Source organism: Ambystoma mexicanum, chromosome 10, assembly GCF_040938575.1.
Source record: "Ambystoma mexicanum isolate Mex_15411 chromosome 10, UKY_AmexF1_1, whole genome shotgun sequence".
Taxonomy (NCBI): Eukaryota; Metazoa; Chordata; class Amphibia; order Caudata; family Ambystomatidae; genus Ambystoma; species Ambystoma mexicanum.
In genome coordinates this window covers 1,560,971,107-1,560,991,395 of record NC_090932.1, presented here as the reverse complement: position 1 = coordinate 1,560,991,395, position 20,289 = coordinate 1,560,971,107, and the positions used below count along the sequence as shown (strand labels likewise).

General features: G+C 48.6%; 1 protein-coding gene across 2 annotated transcripts in view; it reads right to left on the bottom strand.

Moving 5' to 3' along the window:
• BCR (BCR activator of RhoGEF and GTPase) overlaps window positions 1–20,289 on the bottom strand; it is a 684,728-nt gene that overhangs the window by 142,476 nt on the left and 521,963 nt on the right. For both annotated transcript variants that reach the window (XM_069619855.1, XM_069619856.1), the window contains exons 14-15: window positions 16,469–16,543; window positions 15,839–15,936 (exon numbers count right to left, since the gene is read on the bottom strand). In XM_069619855.1, the coding sequence (XP_069475956.1) occupies window positions 15,839–15,936; window positions 16,469–16,543 (173 nt within the window). The remainder of the gene's footprint in view (window positions 1–15,838; window positions 15,937–16,468; window positions 16,544–20,289) is intronic.

Sequence of the window (20,289 nt, the reverse complement as noted above, 5' to 3'; positions counted from 1 at the left end):
AGGAGCCAGGCTGCTAAGTTTATGGTCTGAGGGCATGGATGCAGTGTCCTGCCCTTGTCTTGTGACAGCATGTTGTACGGGCAAGGAAGTTTGATTGGGGGAGATAGGGACATCTCCATCAAGTGAGCGAACCATGGCTGCCGGGCCCACATTGGGGCCACTAGTATCATGGTCACCTGCTCTTGGTGCATCTTGTGCACCACCTTGTTGAGGAGGGGAGTCGGGGGAAAGGCGTAAACAAATTTCCCTGACCATTGAATCAACAGACCGTTCCCCTTGGACTGGTTCTGGGGGTACCTGGAGGCGTAACTTTGGCATTGTGAGTTCTCCAGGGTTGCGAACAGGTCTATTTCCGGGAAACCCCATTGCGTGAAGACGTTTAAGACGATGTCTTCTTGCAATTGCCATTCGTACTCTTTGGGTAGGGGGAAGTCTCTGCTGAGTTTGCTGCTAGCAGATTGAGTTCCCCTGGTACATGTTGTGATAGTAGGAACATGTTGTGTTTGAGAGCCCACTTCCATATATTCTGGGACAGCTTGGACAGTCCTGGAGAGTGCGTGCCCCCTTGCTTGTTGAGATAGTACATGGCTGTGGTGCTGTCTGTGAGGACCATCACTGTCTTTCCTTGTAAGTGTTCCTGAAAGGCTTTCAGTGCTTTGAACACTGCTAATAGTTCCAGCAGGTTTATATGTTTGGAAGCTAAGCTCGGAGTCCACACTCCGTGAGCAGTCTGATGGGATAGGTGAGCCCCCCATCCTGTAAGGGATGCGTCTGTGGTTAGAGTGGCTTCCACTGCGGGTGTGGCAAAAGTTTTCCCTAATAACAGGTTTTCCTTTGTCCACCACCGTAGTGAGAGAACCAAGGCCTGCAAGACCACCACTAGGTCGTCCCATTGTCCGCTGGCCTGACACCACTGGCTGTAGAGCCACTCTTGCATTGGGCGCATGCGCAGGCGCGCGTGAGGTACCAAATAAATACATGACGCCATCATCCCTAGCAAACGCATTGCTTTGCGTACCGTCACCTCTCGACCTGCCACATAATGGGGGATCTGAAACAGCATGTTTTGGACCCTCTCGTTGGAGGGGAAGACGAGGCCGTCCTTTGTTCGAATTAGAGCCCCTAGGAATTGTTTGATTTGGCTGGGGTCTAAGCTGGACTTCTTTTCGTTGATGGAGAAGCCCAGTCGGGACAAAAGGTCTACGGTCTTTTGGGTATTGAAGAAGCATGTTTCGTAAGAATCCCCTGTTATGAGCCAGTCGTCGAGGTACGGGTAAACCGGGATGGATAATCTGCGCAGGTGGGCCGCTGCCACTGCCAGTACTTTCGTAAATACCCTTGGTGCAGATGCTATCCCGAAGGGTAGTACTCTGAACTGGTAGTGTTTGTTCCCTATCTTGAACCTGAGGTATTTTCTGTGCGCTGGCAACATTAAAATATGAAAGTATGCATCTTTCATGTCTAGTGTTGTCATGTAATCCCCCTGTGATAACAGTGGGGTTACATCCTGCAAGGTTACCATACGAAACTTTTGGGGTTTGACAAAATTGTTCGCTGGACGCAGATCTAATACAGGGCGCATGGTTAAATCCTTTTTGGGTACAAGGAAGTACACTGAATAAATACCTTCTGTTACCTGCGATAGAGGGACAGCCTCTATAGCTTCTTTTTTCAGTAGCTCTTCTACTTCTTGAAGAAGAATAGTGAGGTGTTCCGGTGTCATGCGCCGGTTCCGTGGGGGTCTGTATTTTGGGGAACCGTTGAATTCGATGCAGTATCCGTGGGCTATGGTGGATAATACCCAGCGGTCTGACGTTATTCCCTCCCATGCTGAAAGGAACGATGTTAGCCGGCCCCCGACCGGTGATGCATGGGAGGGGACCCGAATCTTTGGGTCATTTGTTGGTATTGGGCGTGGGGCCTTTTGGACTGGAGCCGCGCCCTCTTCCTTTGCCACGACGTTGGCCTCTTTGACTAAACTGGGAGCTTTGGTTAGAGGGCCAGTTGGTAGCAGAGTAAAATTGTTGTTGGCTTTGCTGCTGGCGTTGGCCACGAAAGGAGCGTCTATTGCCATAGCTGCGTCTGTTAGGTGGCCTAGAAATTTGGTCAAGAGTTTTGATGGTATCAAACTCCTTCTTCGCATGTTCTAGGGCCTCATCAACTGCTTTCCCAAACAGATGTGTTTGCTCTATGGGCTTATTTATTAGGGAAGCCTGGGTTTCTGGCTTAAATCCCGAATTGCGCAGCCAGACATGGCGTTTGAGAAGTATTCCCTGAACCAGGGAACGTCCAGCTGTCTCTGCGGCATCCAGGGAGTTCTTTACGATGCCCTGGTTTACAAGAGTTCCCTCTGATATAGTAGCCAACAGGCGTGAACGCAGGGGTTCTGGTGCGTCCTCTGCTTCGCTGCGCAGCTTGCTCCACTGTGCATCTGCGTAGCTAGCTAATAGGGAATTGTTATTCGCAATCCTAGTTGAGAAGGCGGCGGAGGTTGTGATTCTCTTCCCAAGTGCATAGAGCTTCTTGCCCTCTTTGTCAGGTGGTGCCTCACTAGTAGATAGTGGTACCCCCGCTCTCTTCCTTGCGTTAGTAACTACCAGAGAGTCCGGAATAGAATGTCCCCTGATGTACAAAGGGTCAGAAGACAAAGGGCTGAAGAGCTTTTCTATCAGAGGGTTGACCCCTCTGACTAAGGCCGGATTGGAAAGGGAAGGAGTTATTCTTCTCTTTATAGAAGCCAGGAGCGGAATGGACTGACTGAGGCTTTTTCTTTAATAACTTTTTCTACAAAGTCTATGTCCGGAAGAGTCTCCCGTGTCTATTTCAAAATGCGCTGCTGCCTTGCGCAATAGTGCATTAAGTGAGGGCTGGTCATCTATGGGTGAGGTGTTGCCAATAGGTGAGTCCTTGGGAGGAGAAGGGTGAAAGACATCAGGGTCTGAGTGCACTGATGGGGATTGCCAAGGCTGCACTGATGGGGAGTGCCAGGGCTGTGAGGTAGCTGTATCTTCCTCAAAAGCTCCTGTGCTAGTGTAAGGGTCTTCCTCAAACCTCTCCTCCTCATGTTCTTCCTCTCCACCTAAACACTCCTCATCTTCCTGGAGGTATTGCTCCTCTTCAGTGAGGTCATATGCATCTGTAGAAGGGGGAAACAGTCTAGGAATCTTGACCCTAGGGTCATCCTGGGTCCATTCTCTTGGTCTTTTGGGTGTGGGTGGGTTTTGGCTACCCATAAACCTCTCCATCTTTTCCATACAAGAATGGAGTCTTTCCATGGTCTCATGGGGAACCCCTGAATAGTCTAGAGGGGGGAAATCAGTGTTGTCACCTTCAAAACGCTTCGAACGCTCCCACAACGTCGACGAAAGGTTTCCGTCGCCCTCAGAAAAGCCCTCCGGTAGTTCAGAAGTGCCTTTAGATGAATGGGGCAGTTCCTGGCTACTTTTGTGCTTTTTCGGCGTTTCTATTTCCTTGGGTGCGGTATTGGACGTCTGTTTCGTCGTCCGCTTGCGTTTGTCCTCGGAAACAATTCTCGCCAGGCTCTCGACGACGAGTTCGTCGGTAGAGGGTTCTGGAGTCGGCGTTGTCTGCGTTACGTGCTGTTTCTCGACGGCCGCTCTATGGAGCGTTACGTCGGGTGTCTTTGAGGTAGCGCCCGTGTTAGATGAAAGCCCAATCGCTGGTCGCGGCTGCGTTTGCGGGTGGGGCTTAAGACCCTTACGGTCTAAGGTCGACGCCGGAGTGCCCTGCGTCCCCTTCGGCGCTGGTGGATCCTTCGTCCTCGACGAAGAAGAGCCGTGGGTTGTGTGCTTAGGCCTATGGGGTCTGTGTGCGTCCTTGTCGCCGGGGTGTTCATCCCTATAAGCAGGGCGTGAGCCGAGCCCGTCGGGGCCGGGGACGGACGTCGAGGAGCGCGAGCGCTCCTTCTGGGGGTTAATGACTTCCGTAACGGACGTCGAGTTATCACCCTCCTCGTCACTTTCTGTAACAGCGGCGGCGGGTGAGGAAACTGACTTCGACATAGCGTAGTCCGCCCACCTCTTAACTTTCCGTTCCTTAAGGGTTCTTGGTTTTAAGAGCTTACAGGCCGCGCAGCTGTCCTCTTTATGATCGAGGGGCAAGCAACGATTACAGAGCTTGTGTTTGTCCTTCCAAGTGTATTTGCCCCTACAGCGTGGGCAAAACTTAAAAGGTGTCCTCTCCATAGCTGAGGCAATAAAAACTGGTGATAACAACCCCAAGGGAAAGATAGGGGAGAAAGAAAGACATTCTCGACGAGAAGAGAAAAGTTCGAACCCCCACTCTCCCTACTGTATGTTGGCCGACGAGGCCTGGCCACGTGTTAGGCAGCGCCGAAGGATCTCCTCCGTCTCTTCCTCTCCGTCGAAAACTTGCTCGGCGGAGAAACAGCTTCACAGCTAACGTCGAGGGGAGGGATCTTTTAACAGTAAGTATATATTAAGGACCGAGGTCCGTAGTACTTGTTTAGCAATGTCTCTCTAGGAGCTCCGCGTAAGGCGACCATAAGCTGGGCGGAAAAAAACAATCTGAGGGACCTCGACGCGTGAGGGATTGTGGGTACAACGCACGTCACTATAGGGATAGTGTTACAGACACGCCTTGTCGATGTCCCCTTTTCGACTACGAAAAACAAAATGCAATACTCCGCAGTGACCACTGGATGTCGGACCTATGCACAGCATGTGATTCTAAGCAGATTAACAAACATCAGAAATATATATACATATATTATATATATATGCTACATTACTCAACGTAATCGTATTTCTGATGCGTGTACCTGCTTAGATTCACATGCTATGAATAGGCCGACATCTATTGGCAGCTGCAGAGTATTACAGTTGCTGTTTTCAAAACTGGAAAAGGGATGACAACAGGGCATTCCAGTAATACTATCCCTAGTGTGACATACAATGTACCCATGGTGCTTCATGCGTCGAGGTCCCTTAGATTGTTTATGTCTGACATGAGGTTATATGAAATGTAGCGTGAGTACAGGTGTAGTAAAGCAGATTATACATCAGCTAAGCCCATGAAACATCTATGCACCTTCTACTCCAGGAGAGGAAGGGTGGGCACATGTGAATCTAAGCAGATACAAGCATCAGAAATACGATTACAGTGAGTAATGTATCCCTTCTGAGGCTTGTGGAATCTGCTTAAATCACATGCTATGCATAGATTAGCGAGCAGTGTTAGGAGAAGGTGGTGGGTTGTGAGAAGGTACAGAGGCAAATAGATGTTTTAGCATCGCTTGTCCCACCTGCGAATCTGCTTTGGAGCGAGTGTCAATGCAGTAGTGTTGAGTAAAAGTGTGGCCAGAGCTCCATGTAGCTGCTTTGCAAATGCCGTCCAGCGGGACGTTTGCGATAAAAGCCAAGGTAGCTCCTGTACCTCTGGTGGAGTGAGCCCTAGGTGTGAAAGGCAGTGTCTTGCTTGATAGAGAGTAGCAGAGCTGTATGCATCTGACTATCCATCTGGAGATGGCGTTCTTGGTCTGTTTTCCTAAGCGGTCTGGTCATGTTTACATAGTAAAGGACCGCCCTCCTTACATTCAGTGTATGGAGATTCTTCTCAGCTGAGCTTGTTGGGTTTTGAAAGAAAGCTGGTAGTTCGATGGCCTGATTGACATGGCACACGGAAATGAACTTAGGTGAAAACCTAGGGTGCGTTCTTAATACCAACTCGTCTTTGTGGATCACAAAGAAAGTACGTTAGGCCTGAAATCCTACACAAGAGCGATCCTTCCCTGTCAACATTGTGCTGGAGAGGATGCTCTGAAACGGGCTCGTTGATCCAGCTCTTGTGGTCTTGCGGGAAGTCAGCATGATTCTGGAAGGAGATTCTGGCACAAATTAAGCAGATTACCGAGCTGGCTCTCCCTTGGGATCCGGGGATAGTGCTGCTGGGTGACAAAGGAGATGGGGCTTTTCCCCTTTCAGGGCCTATGCAAGAGTTAATGACATCTTCTTACAGCAGCAAAGATCGCTATAGCATGCCTCTAGAAGATCTCAGAGGGACCTGCTATAACCATGCGATGGGTGAAATGCTGGGACATAGCGGTTGGGGAGAAAATCACAGCAATATGTCAGGAGAAGCAGGGCAAATTCCAAAGCGTTTGGTCAGTCTGCCTTCTTTGGTTATGCAGAACAGTTCCCCGTGGTAGTGTGTAAGCCGCCAAGCCTCAGATGGTGCACAAGATACGGATCCCAGCTGGTGGATGGCGTGGAATGGGGGGCAGGTGAGAGGTGTGGGCCCAGGACTGGCCGGCGGCTGAAGTCTCCTTATCATTGTAATCGCTGCATGTAAGCACGCTGCGCTCTGTCACTTTGTGGACTATAAGGCTGACAAGTGCACTTCATGGGCTATATAAGGTGCTCGCTCGCTTATATTCGTGTGTTCCCCTCTTGTCGTATTTGTTTTTGATTACTGCTAATAAAAAGAACATGTTGAAAAAAAGTAAAATACATTTCCCGCTGGCACAATAGAGAGTGATATTAATTAGTTGTGTCCCGGATGTTGAAAACAAAACTAATGACATTTGGAGGAGAAACTGGGTCAAACTACTTTGATTGAGGATTACTTTTAAATATTACTATTACATGATAGTAGACCTTTATGGATCGTATTAAATCAGACACAATCCTAGCCCGAAAATGGAAAAAGAAGCTGTGATTAACTCACTGGGCCAGTAGTGACTGGGTCATTGATTTTTTAACCATATAAATATCAATAAGGGTTTTCTACCAAGATTTATTTAACGATAGCCACATGTAAAGCAAAATATACAGCCTACTTGCTATTTTTATGCAAAATATAAGACATGCACATTAGTTTTACTACATTTACAACAAAAATGTTGATGACATGATACAAAATAAACTTTATAAATAAAACCTGTTGATACCACATATATAAAACAAATGAGGCCATATCCTGGAGAAACTCTGGGACGAGTCACAAAAATCTGTGGGCACAGATATGCAAGGTATTGGGTAGAAAGCCCATGTTTTATCCCATACGTTAGCCTCCTCTTCTATTTACTGAATTTTTGGTCTTTGGTTTCTTTTTTCTCCTAACCAGACATTATCTAAAAGGCGACAGAATGACTCCTGGGGCAGGGGTACCTCAAAGGAGTGGCTGGTGATCACGTAGTCATATGGTTGCTTTTTGTCTGTGGAATACTTTTTATCTGGTTGGGTCCTTTTCTACTCCACTCATCAAAATTAAGATTGTCTTTGTTTACCTTGGAAAACCCAAAGGAGCCACACGACGAGCCCTTGCCACTGTTTGTGTGTGGAAGAGCAGGTTGGCCACTGGATGCATATGTACCAAGACTGGGGGCTGTAGCCAGCCTGAAACTAGTTCTAACTGGCATACACAGACACCTCTCTGGGACACTGTGGATTCACTCCTTTGTGCGAGAGGCCTGCCTGTGTGTATGGGTATGTGTGGAGGGATGGCTGGCCACTGGCTGACCACCCTTTTGTTTGAGTGAGGCTTGCTTTGTGAATGTGGGCTGTGGTTCACTCACTGCCTCCCAATCAAACCCACTTCCCCACTCTCTTTGTCAGCAGATGGAACGGTTTGCACTCAGGAAGGCCTGCTGCTTGAGGAGGTACTGCAAATAATCAGACGGCAAAGCTCTGCTTCTCCAGAACCAGAAGGAACCCACAGCAGTGCTCCATTTCCCTGAACCAGTGGGGATAAGGAACAAGTTACTTACCTGTAACTGTTGTTCTCCAGCATGGGTCTGGCATGAATTCACATGCTCATGAATATTCCCCGTCGTCAGGCTGGGAATCCTCAGTAAAGAAAAAATCTGTATCAGTTTCGTTTCTGATCTGTCTTTCTTAGTAGTAACTAATCACTGGTCTCTGGGTCATACTGCCCCCAGCCAATGACTGCCCTCTCCCAAAGCCCCGCCCCTGATGTGGTAGCACGTGAAGTGGCAATATGACCAAGTGAAGAGCCGCAGAGCGGAAGGAGGGAGGGTTCGCATGTGAATCCATGCCAGACCCATGCTGGAGAACAACAGTTACAGGTAAGTAACTTGTTCCTTCTCCAGCATGGGGTCTGGCATGGATTCACATGCTCATGAATATAAGAAAACATAGCAGTACACACATGCACAACCACGGGAAGTGGCAAGGCTCAACATTAACCATTACATAAAACTCAACATCAAGCATCTCTTAACTCCTCACCAGGCTCACCTTAAGCGAACAGGTTGCGCAGCACTGCCTGGCCGACTCTGGACTCCTCCCTGGAATCCCGGTCGACGCATTACAATCTTGTGAAGGTGTGCATCGACCTCCACGTAGCAGCCCTGCAGATGTCCAGCAGGGGCACACCAGACAAGAACGCCGTGGTAGCAGCAATCGCTGTGGTCGAATGGGCTCTCGAACGGCCGGGCAACGGTCGGTTTGCCAACTGATGACAGTGCATGATGCAGCCGGAGAGCCATCTGGAAATGGAAGCCTTCGAGAGAGCCTTCCCTTGGTTCACAGGTCCAAAGTTCACAAACAGCTGTGATGTCTTCCTAAAACTCTTCGTTCGGTCCACGTAGAACTTCAGCGCTCTAGCTACATCCAGCGAGTTCTCTCGGCCGGCGACGAAGGCGACGGGAAGAAAACCAAGGGCTCGTTGAGATGGAAGTCCGACAGCACCTTGGGCATGAAGGAGGGGTACGTCCTCAGCACCACCCTCGTCTCGTGAAAAGTCAAGTGTGGAGGCTTGCAGGATAGGGCCTGAATCTCTCCCACGCGTCGTGCGGAGGTGATGGCCACAAGGAACGCTGTCTTCCACTACAGGAACTTCAATGGAGCCGAATGCAAAGGCTCGAATGGCGGGCCCATGAGCCTGGTCAGCCCCACGTTGAGCTCCCACGCCGGGGCTGGAAGGAACGATCGGAACAGTCCTTTCATAAACTCCTTAATTAGGCGCTGAGACCACAGGGATGACCGTCCTGCAGTTCTGGTGTATCGGGAAATCGCTGCCAGATGTACCTTAATGGAAGCATGAGCTAGTCCAGCTTTGGCCAGCGACAGTAAGTACAGTAGCACTTGAGGGGCAGTAATCCGTAGAGGGTTAATCTTCTGTGCACGGCACCAGACCGAGAACCTCTTCCACTTATGTCCGTAGCACTTCAGAGTTGAGGACGCCCTGGTCCTTGCAAGAACCTCTCTGCATTCGGCCGGGATATCGTACCCTCCAAACTCTAGCGCTGCAGGAGCCAGGCCTGCAAGTTCAGCGACACCGGGTCGTGATGAAGAATGGTGCCTCCTTCTCTGGAGAGAAGATCTGCGTCCATCGGCAGTTTGACTGGTGGGGACGCTGACAAGTCCAGAAGGTCCGGGAACCAGATCTGTCTCGGCCACCTCAGTGCGACGAGTATCATCCTGCACCGGGACCTCTTGAGTTGGTTGATGAGCCTAAGCAGCAACGGCAACGGTGGGAACGCATACAGGAACAGGCCGTCCCAGGGGAACGAGAAAGCATCGCTCATGCTCCTCGGCTGGGGGAACCTGCTGGCGAACCTCGGCACTTGGGAGTTCATCGCCGTCACGAACAGGTCGATTTGGGGTTTGCCCCATCGCCGGAAGAGTTGATCCACTTGATCCTGGCGTAGTTCCACCTCGTGGCACGAGCGCAGCTCCCTGCCGAGTGAGTTGGCGATGGTGTTTTTTATCCCTGCTAGATGAAAAGGCACCAGAAACATCCCCTGGGCAACGGCCCAGTGCCACAGATCCTGGGCTTCCTTGGACAGGGCTGGGGATCTGGTTCCTCCCTGTTTCCGGATGTAGAACATCGTGGTGGTGTTGTCGGTGAAGATCCTCACCACCTTGCCCTTGAGGGACGGGAGGAATGACTTGAGGGCCCAGAACACCCATCGGAGCTCCAGTAAGTTGATGTGGAGCGGCCTCTCCTCTGGGAGCCAAAGGCCTCTCATGTGAAGATCTCCGGTGTGCGCTCCCCACCCCTCCAGGGAGGCATCCGTCGTCACCGTCGCCTGGTATGCTGGGGTCTGAAAGTCTGTGCCCGCCGCGAGATGCGTGGGCGTGCCCCACCATCGGATTGCCTGGCGGAATGCCTCGTTGAGCGAGATCTTGTCCTCGAAGCAGCCCATCGCTTGCATCCAACAGGGATCGAGGAACTCCTGCAGAGGGCGCATCCGAAGCCTGCACAGGCGCACCAGATAGATGCAAGAGGACATCATCCCGAGCAGGGACTTGATGGACCTCACTCTGGCCACGTCCATGGCCACAGACGCTGTACCTTGCCCAGGATGGCCTGCGTTATTTCCTCCAACGGCAAGGCCAATCGCGCCACTGTATCGAGCTTGGCTCCCAGAAACAGCGCGACCTGCGACGGAACCAGGTGGGATTTGGGGAAGTTGATGGAGAATCCCAGGTCCGTGAGCAGCTGGACGGTCTTCGCTGTGTGTTCGACGGCGAGCTCCCTTGTCCCTGCTCAGATGAGCCAGTCGTCCAGGTAAGGGTAGACGTGGATCCCCTGCAGGCGCAGCCGCGCCGCGACTGGTGCAAGGCACTTGGTGAACACCCTGGGCGCAGACTTCAATCGGAATGGGAGGGCCTTGAACTGGTAGTGCCGTCCCTGGACTACGAACCTGAGAAACTTTCGGTGACCTTTTAGGATGGGGATGTGAAAGTACGCATCCTCCAAATCCAACGACGATAGGAAGTCCCCTTCGTCCAGCTGGCCCAGCACGTGCTGAAGGGTGACCATCCGGAACTTCTGTGCCTTGATGTATTTGTTTAGCCGACGCAGATCCAGGATGAGACGCCAACCTCCTATCTTCTTCCTGACGAGGAAGTATCTTGAGTATACACCGGAGCCTCTTTGGGACGAGCTCAATGGCTCCTTTTTGAGCATCGCCCTTACCTCTAACAGCAGTTGAGAGACATGGTTTTCCTTCCTGGCCACTGGAGGAATTCGGGGGCCCTTCTTTAGAAATTCCAGAGTGTGCCCGTGGGCCAGGGCATCCAGCACCCAACGGTCGGTGGAGATGGACTCCCAAACGCTGACGAACTTCGCCAGCCGGCCTCCCACCGGGGTGCTTCGGTGGGGGCCCGACGCAACGGCCGGTTCAGTCTTGTTTGGAAGCAGCCTTGCCTCCTTGGCCTCCCTAATGACGGCGAGGTCCACCTGACTTGCCTCGTCCCCTGTAGGCTTCTTGCGACAAGGAACCGGCCGCTTGACGGTAGGTCGAGGAGCCGCCACCGAATACTTTGGAGGCACCTTGCTTGCCTCCGGAGTTCCAAAAGGGCGGCCGCCGTTGCTGCAGAACTCCCAAGGCCCGAGCCGTCTCCGTGTCGGTCTTGATGGCCTGCAGCGACTCATCCACTGTCTTTCCAAACAGATTGTTCCCATCGAAGGGCATGTCCAAAAACCTGGCTTGCACGTCCTGGCGGATATCTGTCGCCTTGAGCCATCCCCGTCGTCGAAGGCAAACGCTGTTGCCCAACTGGCGGAAACCAGTGTCGGTAATGTCCGTGGCCACAGTTATGGCGTGGTCCGACACACCTCACCCTCCTGTAGGATCGCCAGGGCCTCTGCCCTGTTGTCATCCGGAAGTCCAACAGGGGGGCGATCTTGTACCACAATTCCCTGTCGTAGCGGGCCACAATCGCTAGGGCGTTGGCCGCCTTAATCGTCGTCGTTGCCGCCGACGAGATGACTCGTGGTCCCATGGCGTCCAGCTTCTTTCCCTCGCCGGCCGGTGGGGAAGTTGAAGATGACGCCGATGCCCTCCCCACCCCCCGTTTTCTTCTTGGCCTCGACCGAATCAGGGGTCGGCTGTGCCTTAAGGCACAACGGGGTGGCATCGGGGACCCGGTACTTCTTCTCATACCGGTCCCTCTTGGCAGGTGCCGTGGACAGGTTCTTGAGAAGGGCAAGTCCCTCGTCCCAGATGTCATCCAGCAACAGCACCGCAAGGACCATCTTCCTCTTTGCCTTGCCCCGTTGGTAGAGGAAGCCTTCCTTCTTCTCTTCGGGGCAGAGCTGAAAAAGCTTGGATGCCCTGGCAATCATGGCGTGGAAGGAGCCAATCTCGTCGGGCGGGGACGCCCCAGGGATCGGAGATGGGAAGTCTGTTCCCGTGTCTTCCCTCGGGATCGGGGAAGGCAACAAAGGCTGAGAAGGCCGTGAGGGCTGAAAGGGCACTGGATGAATTCAGAATCAAACAAAAGGGTGGTCAGCCATCGGGATTTCTCCCGTGGGACCGTACCTCTTCCAAGTTCTCGGTCAGTTCCTCCTCGGAGGTTGTGTCCGTAAGGCGGCCCCCCCCTTTTCCCACCGGGGTCTTCACGGGGGTCTTCTCGATGAGCTTAAAAGAGGATTCCCTCCGCAGAGGCTGGGAAACTCTAGACCCCGAGGTCACCTCCACTGGGATAGCCTCCACAGGCTTTGCCAGGGCCGCAGCGACTCCCTCGATGGAGGCCTTAGCCGGGTGGATCAGGGCCTTCGCCGCCTTAGGCGCGCTTGAGGCCTTCAACTTAGGGGGAGGAACACCACCTCGCTTCCCCTCAGCCGGTTCCTTCGAGATCAACCGGGGCTTCTCCAGAAGCTTAGCCGGGTTCTCGGATTTTCTCTTCCCCGAGCCAGTGTTGACTCGCGGTTGATGGCGTCGGTGAAGGTGCGCCCTGCCTGGCAGCCAAGGAGCCCGACCGTTCAGCGCTCCCGGTGCCCGCGGAGCTTTGCCTTCTGTTGGGCCCCCGTCGCTGGGGCGCCCTCACAGGACTTAGAAGACCGCTCTGACTTCTTCTTCTCACCGGCTGGGCTCTTGCCTTCCAGCCAGTTGGAGAGGCGGGTCCCGCGATCCCTCATAGTCTGATCCGACATGGTCATGCAAAACGCTCAGTCCTTCCCCACGTACGTTTTGTCCTCGTTGAGGCAATAAAAGGCATTGCGAATGCTCGTCCTCCTTGAACACATTTTGTAGGTTGCATCCAGGGCAGATCCTAAACAGTTTGCCGGGAGTCGAGCTTCCCTTCTCCTGGGCCATGTTCTTCTTGTCCCCGAGGTAGGCCGCAGAAACTTCTAGAATCCTCCAAGAAGCGTAACTCGACGAAAACTTCACCCTTGAGGAGCGTAGATAAATCCGAAACGGGTCCCCGTTAATCGGAAGTAGAAACGGTGGAGCTTGAGGCTCCATTAAACCGAAAAATGAGATAAATCTCTTTGAAAAAAGCACAAAACGCAGTAAAAGCTCGAGAGCTATAGCACGAGGACTCCCAACACTTGAGCGTGCGGAAAAAATCTGAGGATGGCCGCCAGGGGCGGGCGTAGGGAGAGGTCAGTCATTGGCTGGGGGCAGTATGACCCAGAGACCAGTGATTGGTTACTACTAAGAAAGACAGATCAGAATGAAACTGATACTGATTTTTTCTTTACCGAGGATTCCCAGCCTGACGACGGGGAATATTCATGAGCATGTGAATCCATGCCAGAACCCATGCTGGAGAAATGGATCACAGCTTCTGCCTGAAGAACTCGTCTCCCTGAAGCTTTGGACTGTGCCAGCATAGCTGTCCCCAGAAGCTGTTGCCGCTTTGCAGCCGGATTCTGAAGACACTCTGTGCCAAACTGGCCAGAGAATCTCCATCCTAGTACATCAGGCAAGCTCTTTAGTGCTTACATCTCCCCAAATTGAAAACCTCCAGGGCCTGTGCTGCCTCGACTCCAGTGACCAAGCTGCCGAAATTACCATGTTGGACTTCTTCCATGGCTGGCGCCTCTCTGATGCAACCCTCCAAGCAAATCACAATTGTTCTTCGATGGGTTCTCCTCTTCACGACTCAAAGCCAGTTCATCAGATTCAAGGGTTTTTATTACAACAACATAAAAGTAAGGGACTAGGGTTAACTCAAGATATAATATCTTGAACAGAACAAAAAAGATTGGCTTCTCTCCTTAGGACCGTTTACTTTAGTCCTTCCTTCTCTCCCTGAGACTTTGCGTTCCTGGCTGGAAGGATTTTAAGAGCCCCACACTTATTTCTTGCCAGTTGTAGTTACTTACTAAGCATTTGCAGAAATTGCTAGGAATTTGCACTTTATTTTCAGGAAACTAAAGCACCACCATACCTGGTGCTTGGATTGTCCAGATGTGGCTGGTGCCAGACACAGCGGTCCTTTGCAGGATCATGTTGGGCTGTAGGGCTGTTAGGCTTAATGTCTTGATAAGCTGTTGAAGGCCTCCTTGGGCACTACTCCCTCGCCACGGTAGGGATCTTTCTAGGGACTTGGGTCTCAAATACCTGTTTCTTGGCTTGCTTCTCTCTTTGGTCACCTCCTCCTTACTGCAAACACTTTCCTTCTTTCTGACACTGACGACCTCTTTCAGCAACCGTCTCTCTCTTCCTTTCCCCCTGGACAACGTGCAATGCTCTATTCTGCTCCTTTCCCCATGTTTCCTTGATGTTCACTTCCTACCTTGTAAAGGTATGCATCATCTCTCTGCCCACATGGCTGTTCCACCATGTTCACCTTTACGCCCTCTGCCCCATCTCGATTGTTCTTTTCAACCCGCACCTCCTCTGATCCGCTCTCTCCTTCTACTGTTCACTCCTCCTCCTTCTCAATGCTTCTTTGCTCTTTCACCTCCACTTGTCGCCTGCTCTGTAGTGTTTTACTGTCTTCTTCCAGACTACTCCTCTTTGCTTTCGTCAGCTCCTCTACTCCACCTCTCTCTGATGGTCTTCCCTCATACGACTCCTGACTGCCCGGCTTTGCCTTCGTTACCTCCATGCCTGCTATAAAATACAGTTAGGTCAGAAATACTTTTTAGTATTTCCTTTTGCTTACTTCAGGAGTCGCCTAAACCTTGTGCTGGCTTTATGTTTTTCAAGTGATTTTTTTTGCTGCCAGAGGGATGTCAACTGAAGCTGCTTCCTTCCCTGCAGCTGCAATTCAACACAGTCAGACTGATGATCCCTAATAATAATAATAATAATTTAGCATTTTTATAGCGCTACAAATCCTCAGAAATCTGAGCGCTGCTTATTATTACCCACGGTGCGTGGTGCTCATTTATCGACCTCGGAAGGATGAAAGGCTGAGTTTGGCCCTGCCAGGATTCGAACCTGCGTCAGCAGGCTCTGCACAGATGTCAAAGCGAGCGCTCTACTCGCTGTGCTATCGGACCGGCATAAGTGTTAAACCAGGGATGCAGATAAAACAAACATTACTTACCCTGTAATCATATTTATGTGGTTTGTAAAGAATTACAATCAGAGTTACAAGCTTTACATATTCTGCTATCTAGTGGTTGGTTTGAGAATGATATATTTTTTCGAATTCGAAAACGGCATTGACAGGGCTTTCCCGTCACTCTATTCCTGTGTGTGTATGGGGATTGGGGGAGTATGGAGATGGATGGGGAAATAGGGAACTCCGCCCCCCTCATAAAAAAAGAAAAAGGTTACATTTTGGTCGATCAAAACGTGTACACCAAATTGTAGACTATGAAATGCCAATTTATGTAACATTGTACAACCTTAACAAAGGAACCATGAAATTATCAAATCACAGCAACAACTGCAGAAATTAGTCCAGTGTTGCACACAAGGTTTGTGCATAAAAACATTGAAAAATATTTCCAAGATGTTTAAAATTTAAATTCAAGATATAATACTACAGTTGGCCAAGGACTGCTTACACAAAGATCAAGGGTAGAGGGACGGTAAAGTGACTACTAGAGGATCAAGGTGTGGTGAATAATGCGTGAACCTTTGATAATTTTATACAAGCTCTCATGTATCCCCGCTTTGGAAGGGGAGTTCCTGTCTTACCTCATTCCAATTGGGCTCTGCCGTGTCCCTGTACACACGCGTCTTGGCCTTGTTCACAAAATAACCAAATGAGTCGACCTCCAAGCTGCAGTACAGATCTAGTGAATAGAGAGTAAGGAAGGAATGGTCAAAAAGCATGGAAAACCCTGGCTCCTAGAGACAGACAGACAGACAGACAGACACACACACACACCTAGTGTCTTGTCTACAAACCAACCCAACAATTAACCTGAAAAAACAACCCAAACAAAAATACCACAATCAAAAACAAACTAAACTCACCATTCCAACACTGCTAGTTGAACCACACACCCTTTTCTCCATGTCAGTAAATTCTCTATGCGGACTTCAACAATCTTTTGAGCGCTGCCATACTTTCTCCCCTTTAATATTTCACTCCAATATATTTCAACCAGATAGTTTTGTTAAACATAAGGGGCAAATGAGATCCCCTTTCCACTGCCCAACTTCTCCAATGCTTCTAGGACTGCACAGAACTTGCCTGACAACCATGTGCTCCACCATGATAATCCCAACATAGCCACACAATCCTGAAACTAATAGTTTGAGTGCACTGTGTTCTAACTTTTATTTCCCTTATGCCCACCAATCCCTGCAGATGGGGCTCACTTGAGCTTTGGTGAAATCCACAGGCATTGTGCACTATGACATTCAGGAATCCATAAAGTCCTGGAGACTCATCATCTGTATGGGGGAAAAGAAGACCGTGTTGGGATGAAGACACAGAAGGAGGAAAGCAAGGCGCGGCACAATACATCACCGGAAGAGACCCCAATGTACATTAGGTGCACAGTTTAGGGCAAGATAAATAAAGAAAGAGGCCTAGCCAACAATTATAAATTAGGAGTTAAAAAACAACATGATTATTTGAAAATAAAGTCAGCAGGGCTGAACAGCATTCTAACAAGATTTTTCTTTGTAATCTGTAAACTTTAATTAGGTCTGGAATACATAGAGCCTGAAGTTCACAGCAGACATGTAATTATTATTCTTTGTTTTCACCAGACTCAAAAACAGTTTATCGCCTCTCTTTCCACTGTCCAACCAAATACCACTCAATTTTAGATTGTTGCTCTCCAGGTGGATTTGCGCTTCAGAACTTGGCTCCCCTTTAGTCTTTTTTGCATTTTAGTGTGCTGTAACAATGGGTATGATCTAGGAATGTCTGTTGTAAAGTGGATTTGGTATTTAATATGCTTGCAGTTTGTCACAGTTATTAATTCTTCTTTTCATTAAATTTACAAAATTATACAACTATGCATCAAGAAAAAAGCAACATCAAGGAAGAAAAAAACACTGCAAACCAGCTTCTCTCCCACCTCTTTCCACCCCTCAACAGTCTGATCCCGTTCTTGATATGTTCTTGAAGTACACACCCTACCGGGCCATATCTTTCACCATGATGTCAAAGCATTAATGGACATCAGTCCATCCAAAACAAGTTCAAGGTTCAAAACCGATGAAGGCAGATACATTTCCTGCTATTCTTTGAAACTTGGTTGATCACTCACCCCCTAATACTGAAGCAAACCATATGCTTAAAGGTTAGTATGTCGCTTGTTCAATTGCCACCCGTTTCCATAGTCTGTGTATCCAGATCGCACACGGTGCGGATGCAGGCTTGTTCCACCATGAAGCCCTCACTAAGTGTGCTGAGAGACAAAATCACCACCACATTCTAGTCCTCATCAGAGATTATTCCAGGCCGCCAACTCTAAGACTAACCACATAAACAAGGATGGGTCTTCTGTCATTGGAAACCCCATGACCTCCTTAATGGAGGAAATTACTTTCTGCCAAAAGCCTTTCATCACCAGGCAAGCCCACCAGATATGGATGCTGTCTTCTCATTGCCCAAAATCCGTCCAACAGCTATCCATGACAGTCAGAAAAATAATGTGAAGTTTAACTGATGTGAGGTGTTTGTATTTTGTTTTATAAAGTGCTTTCATCAAAGTGCTGAACAAATTAAAATGGTACAAAAAACATGAAAAGTGAAATTAAGAAATTAAAGAGCAGTCGAAAGAAGACATTTGTTTAGGGTTAGGCAAAAAGTATAAAGTGACAAGGTGGATCGGATTTACAGAGGGAATGAGGAGCTCCAATGTTGGGGGTTAACCGAGCAAAGAACGAAATAGACATGTGGCAGAGGGGGTTTAAAAACTGCAAGTAGAAGTTGATTTTGAGCACAGGATGGGACATAAAGCGAGATGATAGATGAAAGGTCGAAGAGGTGCAAGGCCATGTATGCACTTAAATACAGTGAAACTGACGTGGAAAAGTAGCAGAGATTCAAAAGAGTCAAAATAAGGATGCATATAGAGGAGGATAAAGACAGCAGAGGGTGCAATTCGAGGAGTAAAAGATAGAGCGGAGGGGGTAGGCAGGTTTATACACAGGGAGACCAATCAGCAGCGCAGAATTGTAGTCTAGGCGGGATACGACCAGTGAAGAAATTATACGTTTAGTAGCATGAAAGGATAGAAAACGACAGGCTTTACAAAAGTTATGGAAATTATTACAGCACGAGCGGGTGATGTCAGAAATGTAAATGTTTAAGGAGAGAAATGTGAGGAGAGAAATAATGATGAGACAATAGAGATGTATAGAAAACATGCATATATGTAACCCAAAAGAAATCACTGTTGGAATATAGCCACCAATGTTTCCCAGTGACAAAACCATTTAGTTAATATGCATACTGTTGATTTCCGTTCATGTAGATTCATCATGCTAATGAGGTTGAACCTGCTACCATCCCTTATGGTCATAGGCCCACGATGGGGCATATTGAGAGAACACAGCATATGTAGATGTCAGATTAGCCTTGAGACTTCGAGACACCTTTTGACTCAATGTGAAGTACTGGTTGATAAGTACTGCTTATTTTATGAAAACTTTGTGTCCTTGTATGGAAAAATTGTTAGCCATCAGTTTTGGTTGAATATATTCGCTACCAATTCAGTGGTACTTTTAAACACAGTATATGAAGATATTTATTTTAGACGGTATGTAAACGCCAAAGAAAGTTCATATTGGGTGGAAACAAAAAGGTAAGATAAATTAAATGTAAACATGATTAACATGGAGTTTAAATTTATAAGAACTGGATTTTCATTTTGTTTGTGCAGAATTATTGACAGTTTACTATATTTTACAAGAGTTTTTAAGAACATTACATTTCAGATATTTGATAATAAACTAACACTTAAATAAAATAATGTTTTTTTTTAAAAGTGAAAAAGATTATGGGACCAAGCACCGACCCCTCAGGGACACCATATGTATTTTAATTGTCATCATGCGCTACACGCCCGTGGGCCTCAGAGCGCGAGTAGTGGTAGGGTGAAAGATAATTTACCTGCCCAGGAAACTGAGATGCCAACTGAATGTACCCATAAGCCAAGTTTCTTTGTACTGATGAGATTTCCGGACCAATTGTACATCGCTCCATACATGCTCCCAGTTATTTGCAAAGGCTTGGGGAGAATTAAGTCCCACTTATTCATAAAATCCCATTTCAGCTATTGGACAGCTGATTTGATAGTGTGGAAGCCGAGACCATGTGCTTGGGCCCTATAACAGCCTGATCTAATTTTTCAAAGTTTTTAAGCATTCTCGTAGCTGGATTTCTGAGATCTGGTTGCATCAACCCGTGTCGAAATTGGATATCTGCAAATCGAACTTATTCAGTTAAAGCAAAATCTCTTTCATTGCTGAAAGAATTTAATCTCTGTTATCACATACATGTCTTAGTCACCTTACAACCATTCTCACGAAACTGGTAAAGGCAGTGCCTTCCAAAGCTGTGAAAAAGCTTGGACTGTTGTGGATATATGTCCTACCTAAGAGATCTGCATTGGCCCCCATTTTGTCAACCTGCCTCTATTTGTTTTTGAAGTCTGGGATAGTTTGGGGTATACATGGAATCCCGTGGAGGAGTAATATAAATCGTGAAGTATTTGAGACTTCCTTGTGTCCACTGAAAAGTGGCCAAAATCCCACCACCATTTGTGCCAAGTCTTTATCCGACATCGAATTTAAAATCTCAAATGTATACATATTAACCTTGAAGCATGCTACCGCTTGATATCTAGTAAGCTCTTCTAACAATTCTTGTATTGGGCTAGTGGACTTTATAAGTGCCAATAAATTATATCCTTAAAAATATCCATTTTGTGTTTTTGGTATCCTAATGGTATTCCCTTTATCTTGGGGTGTGGACTAATTATTGCAGCAAAACACTCCAAGGAAAGGGCAAAGAAGAGGCAAAAGAGGGCACCAAGATAGAGAAAAAGGGTAAGAACTAGATCTCAATCCCGTCGCCATTCCTCTGGCCATAGGAACAGTGAAACAAGACCCAATGTTAAAAACTTTACTCAAAGCCCGCTGAGTGCAAAGTGAAGGAAAAGTACCACCAGTACCCATGA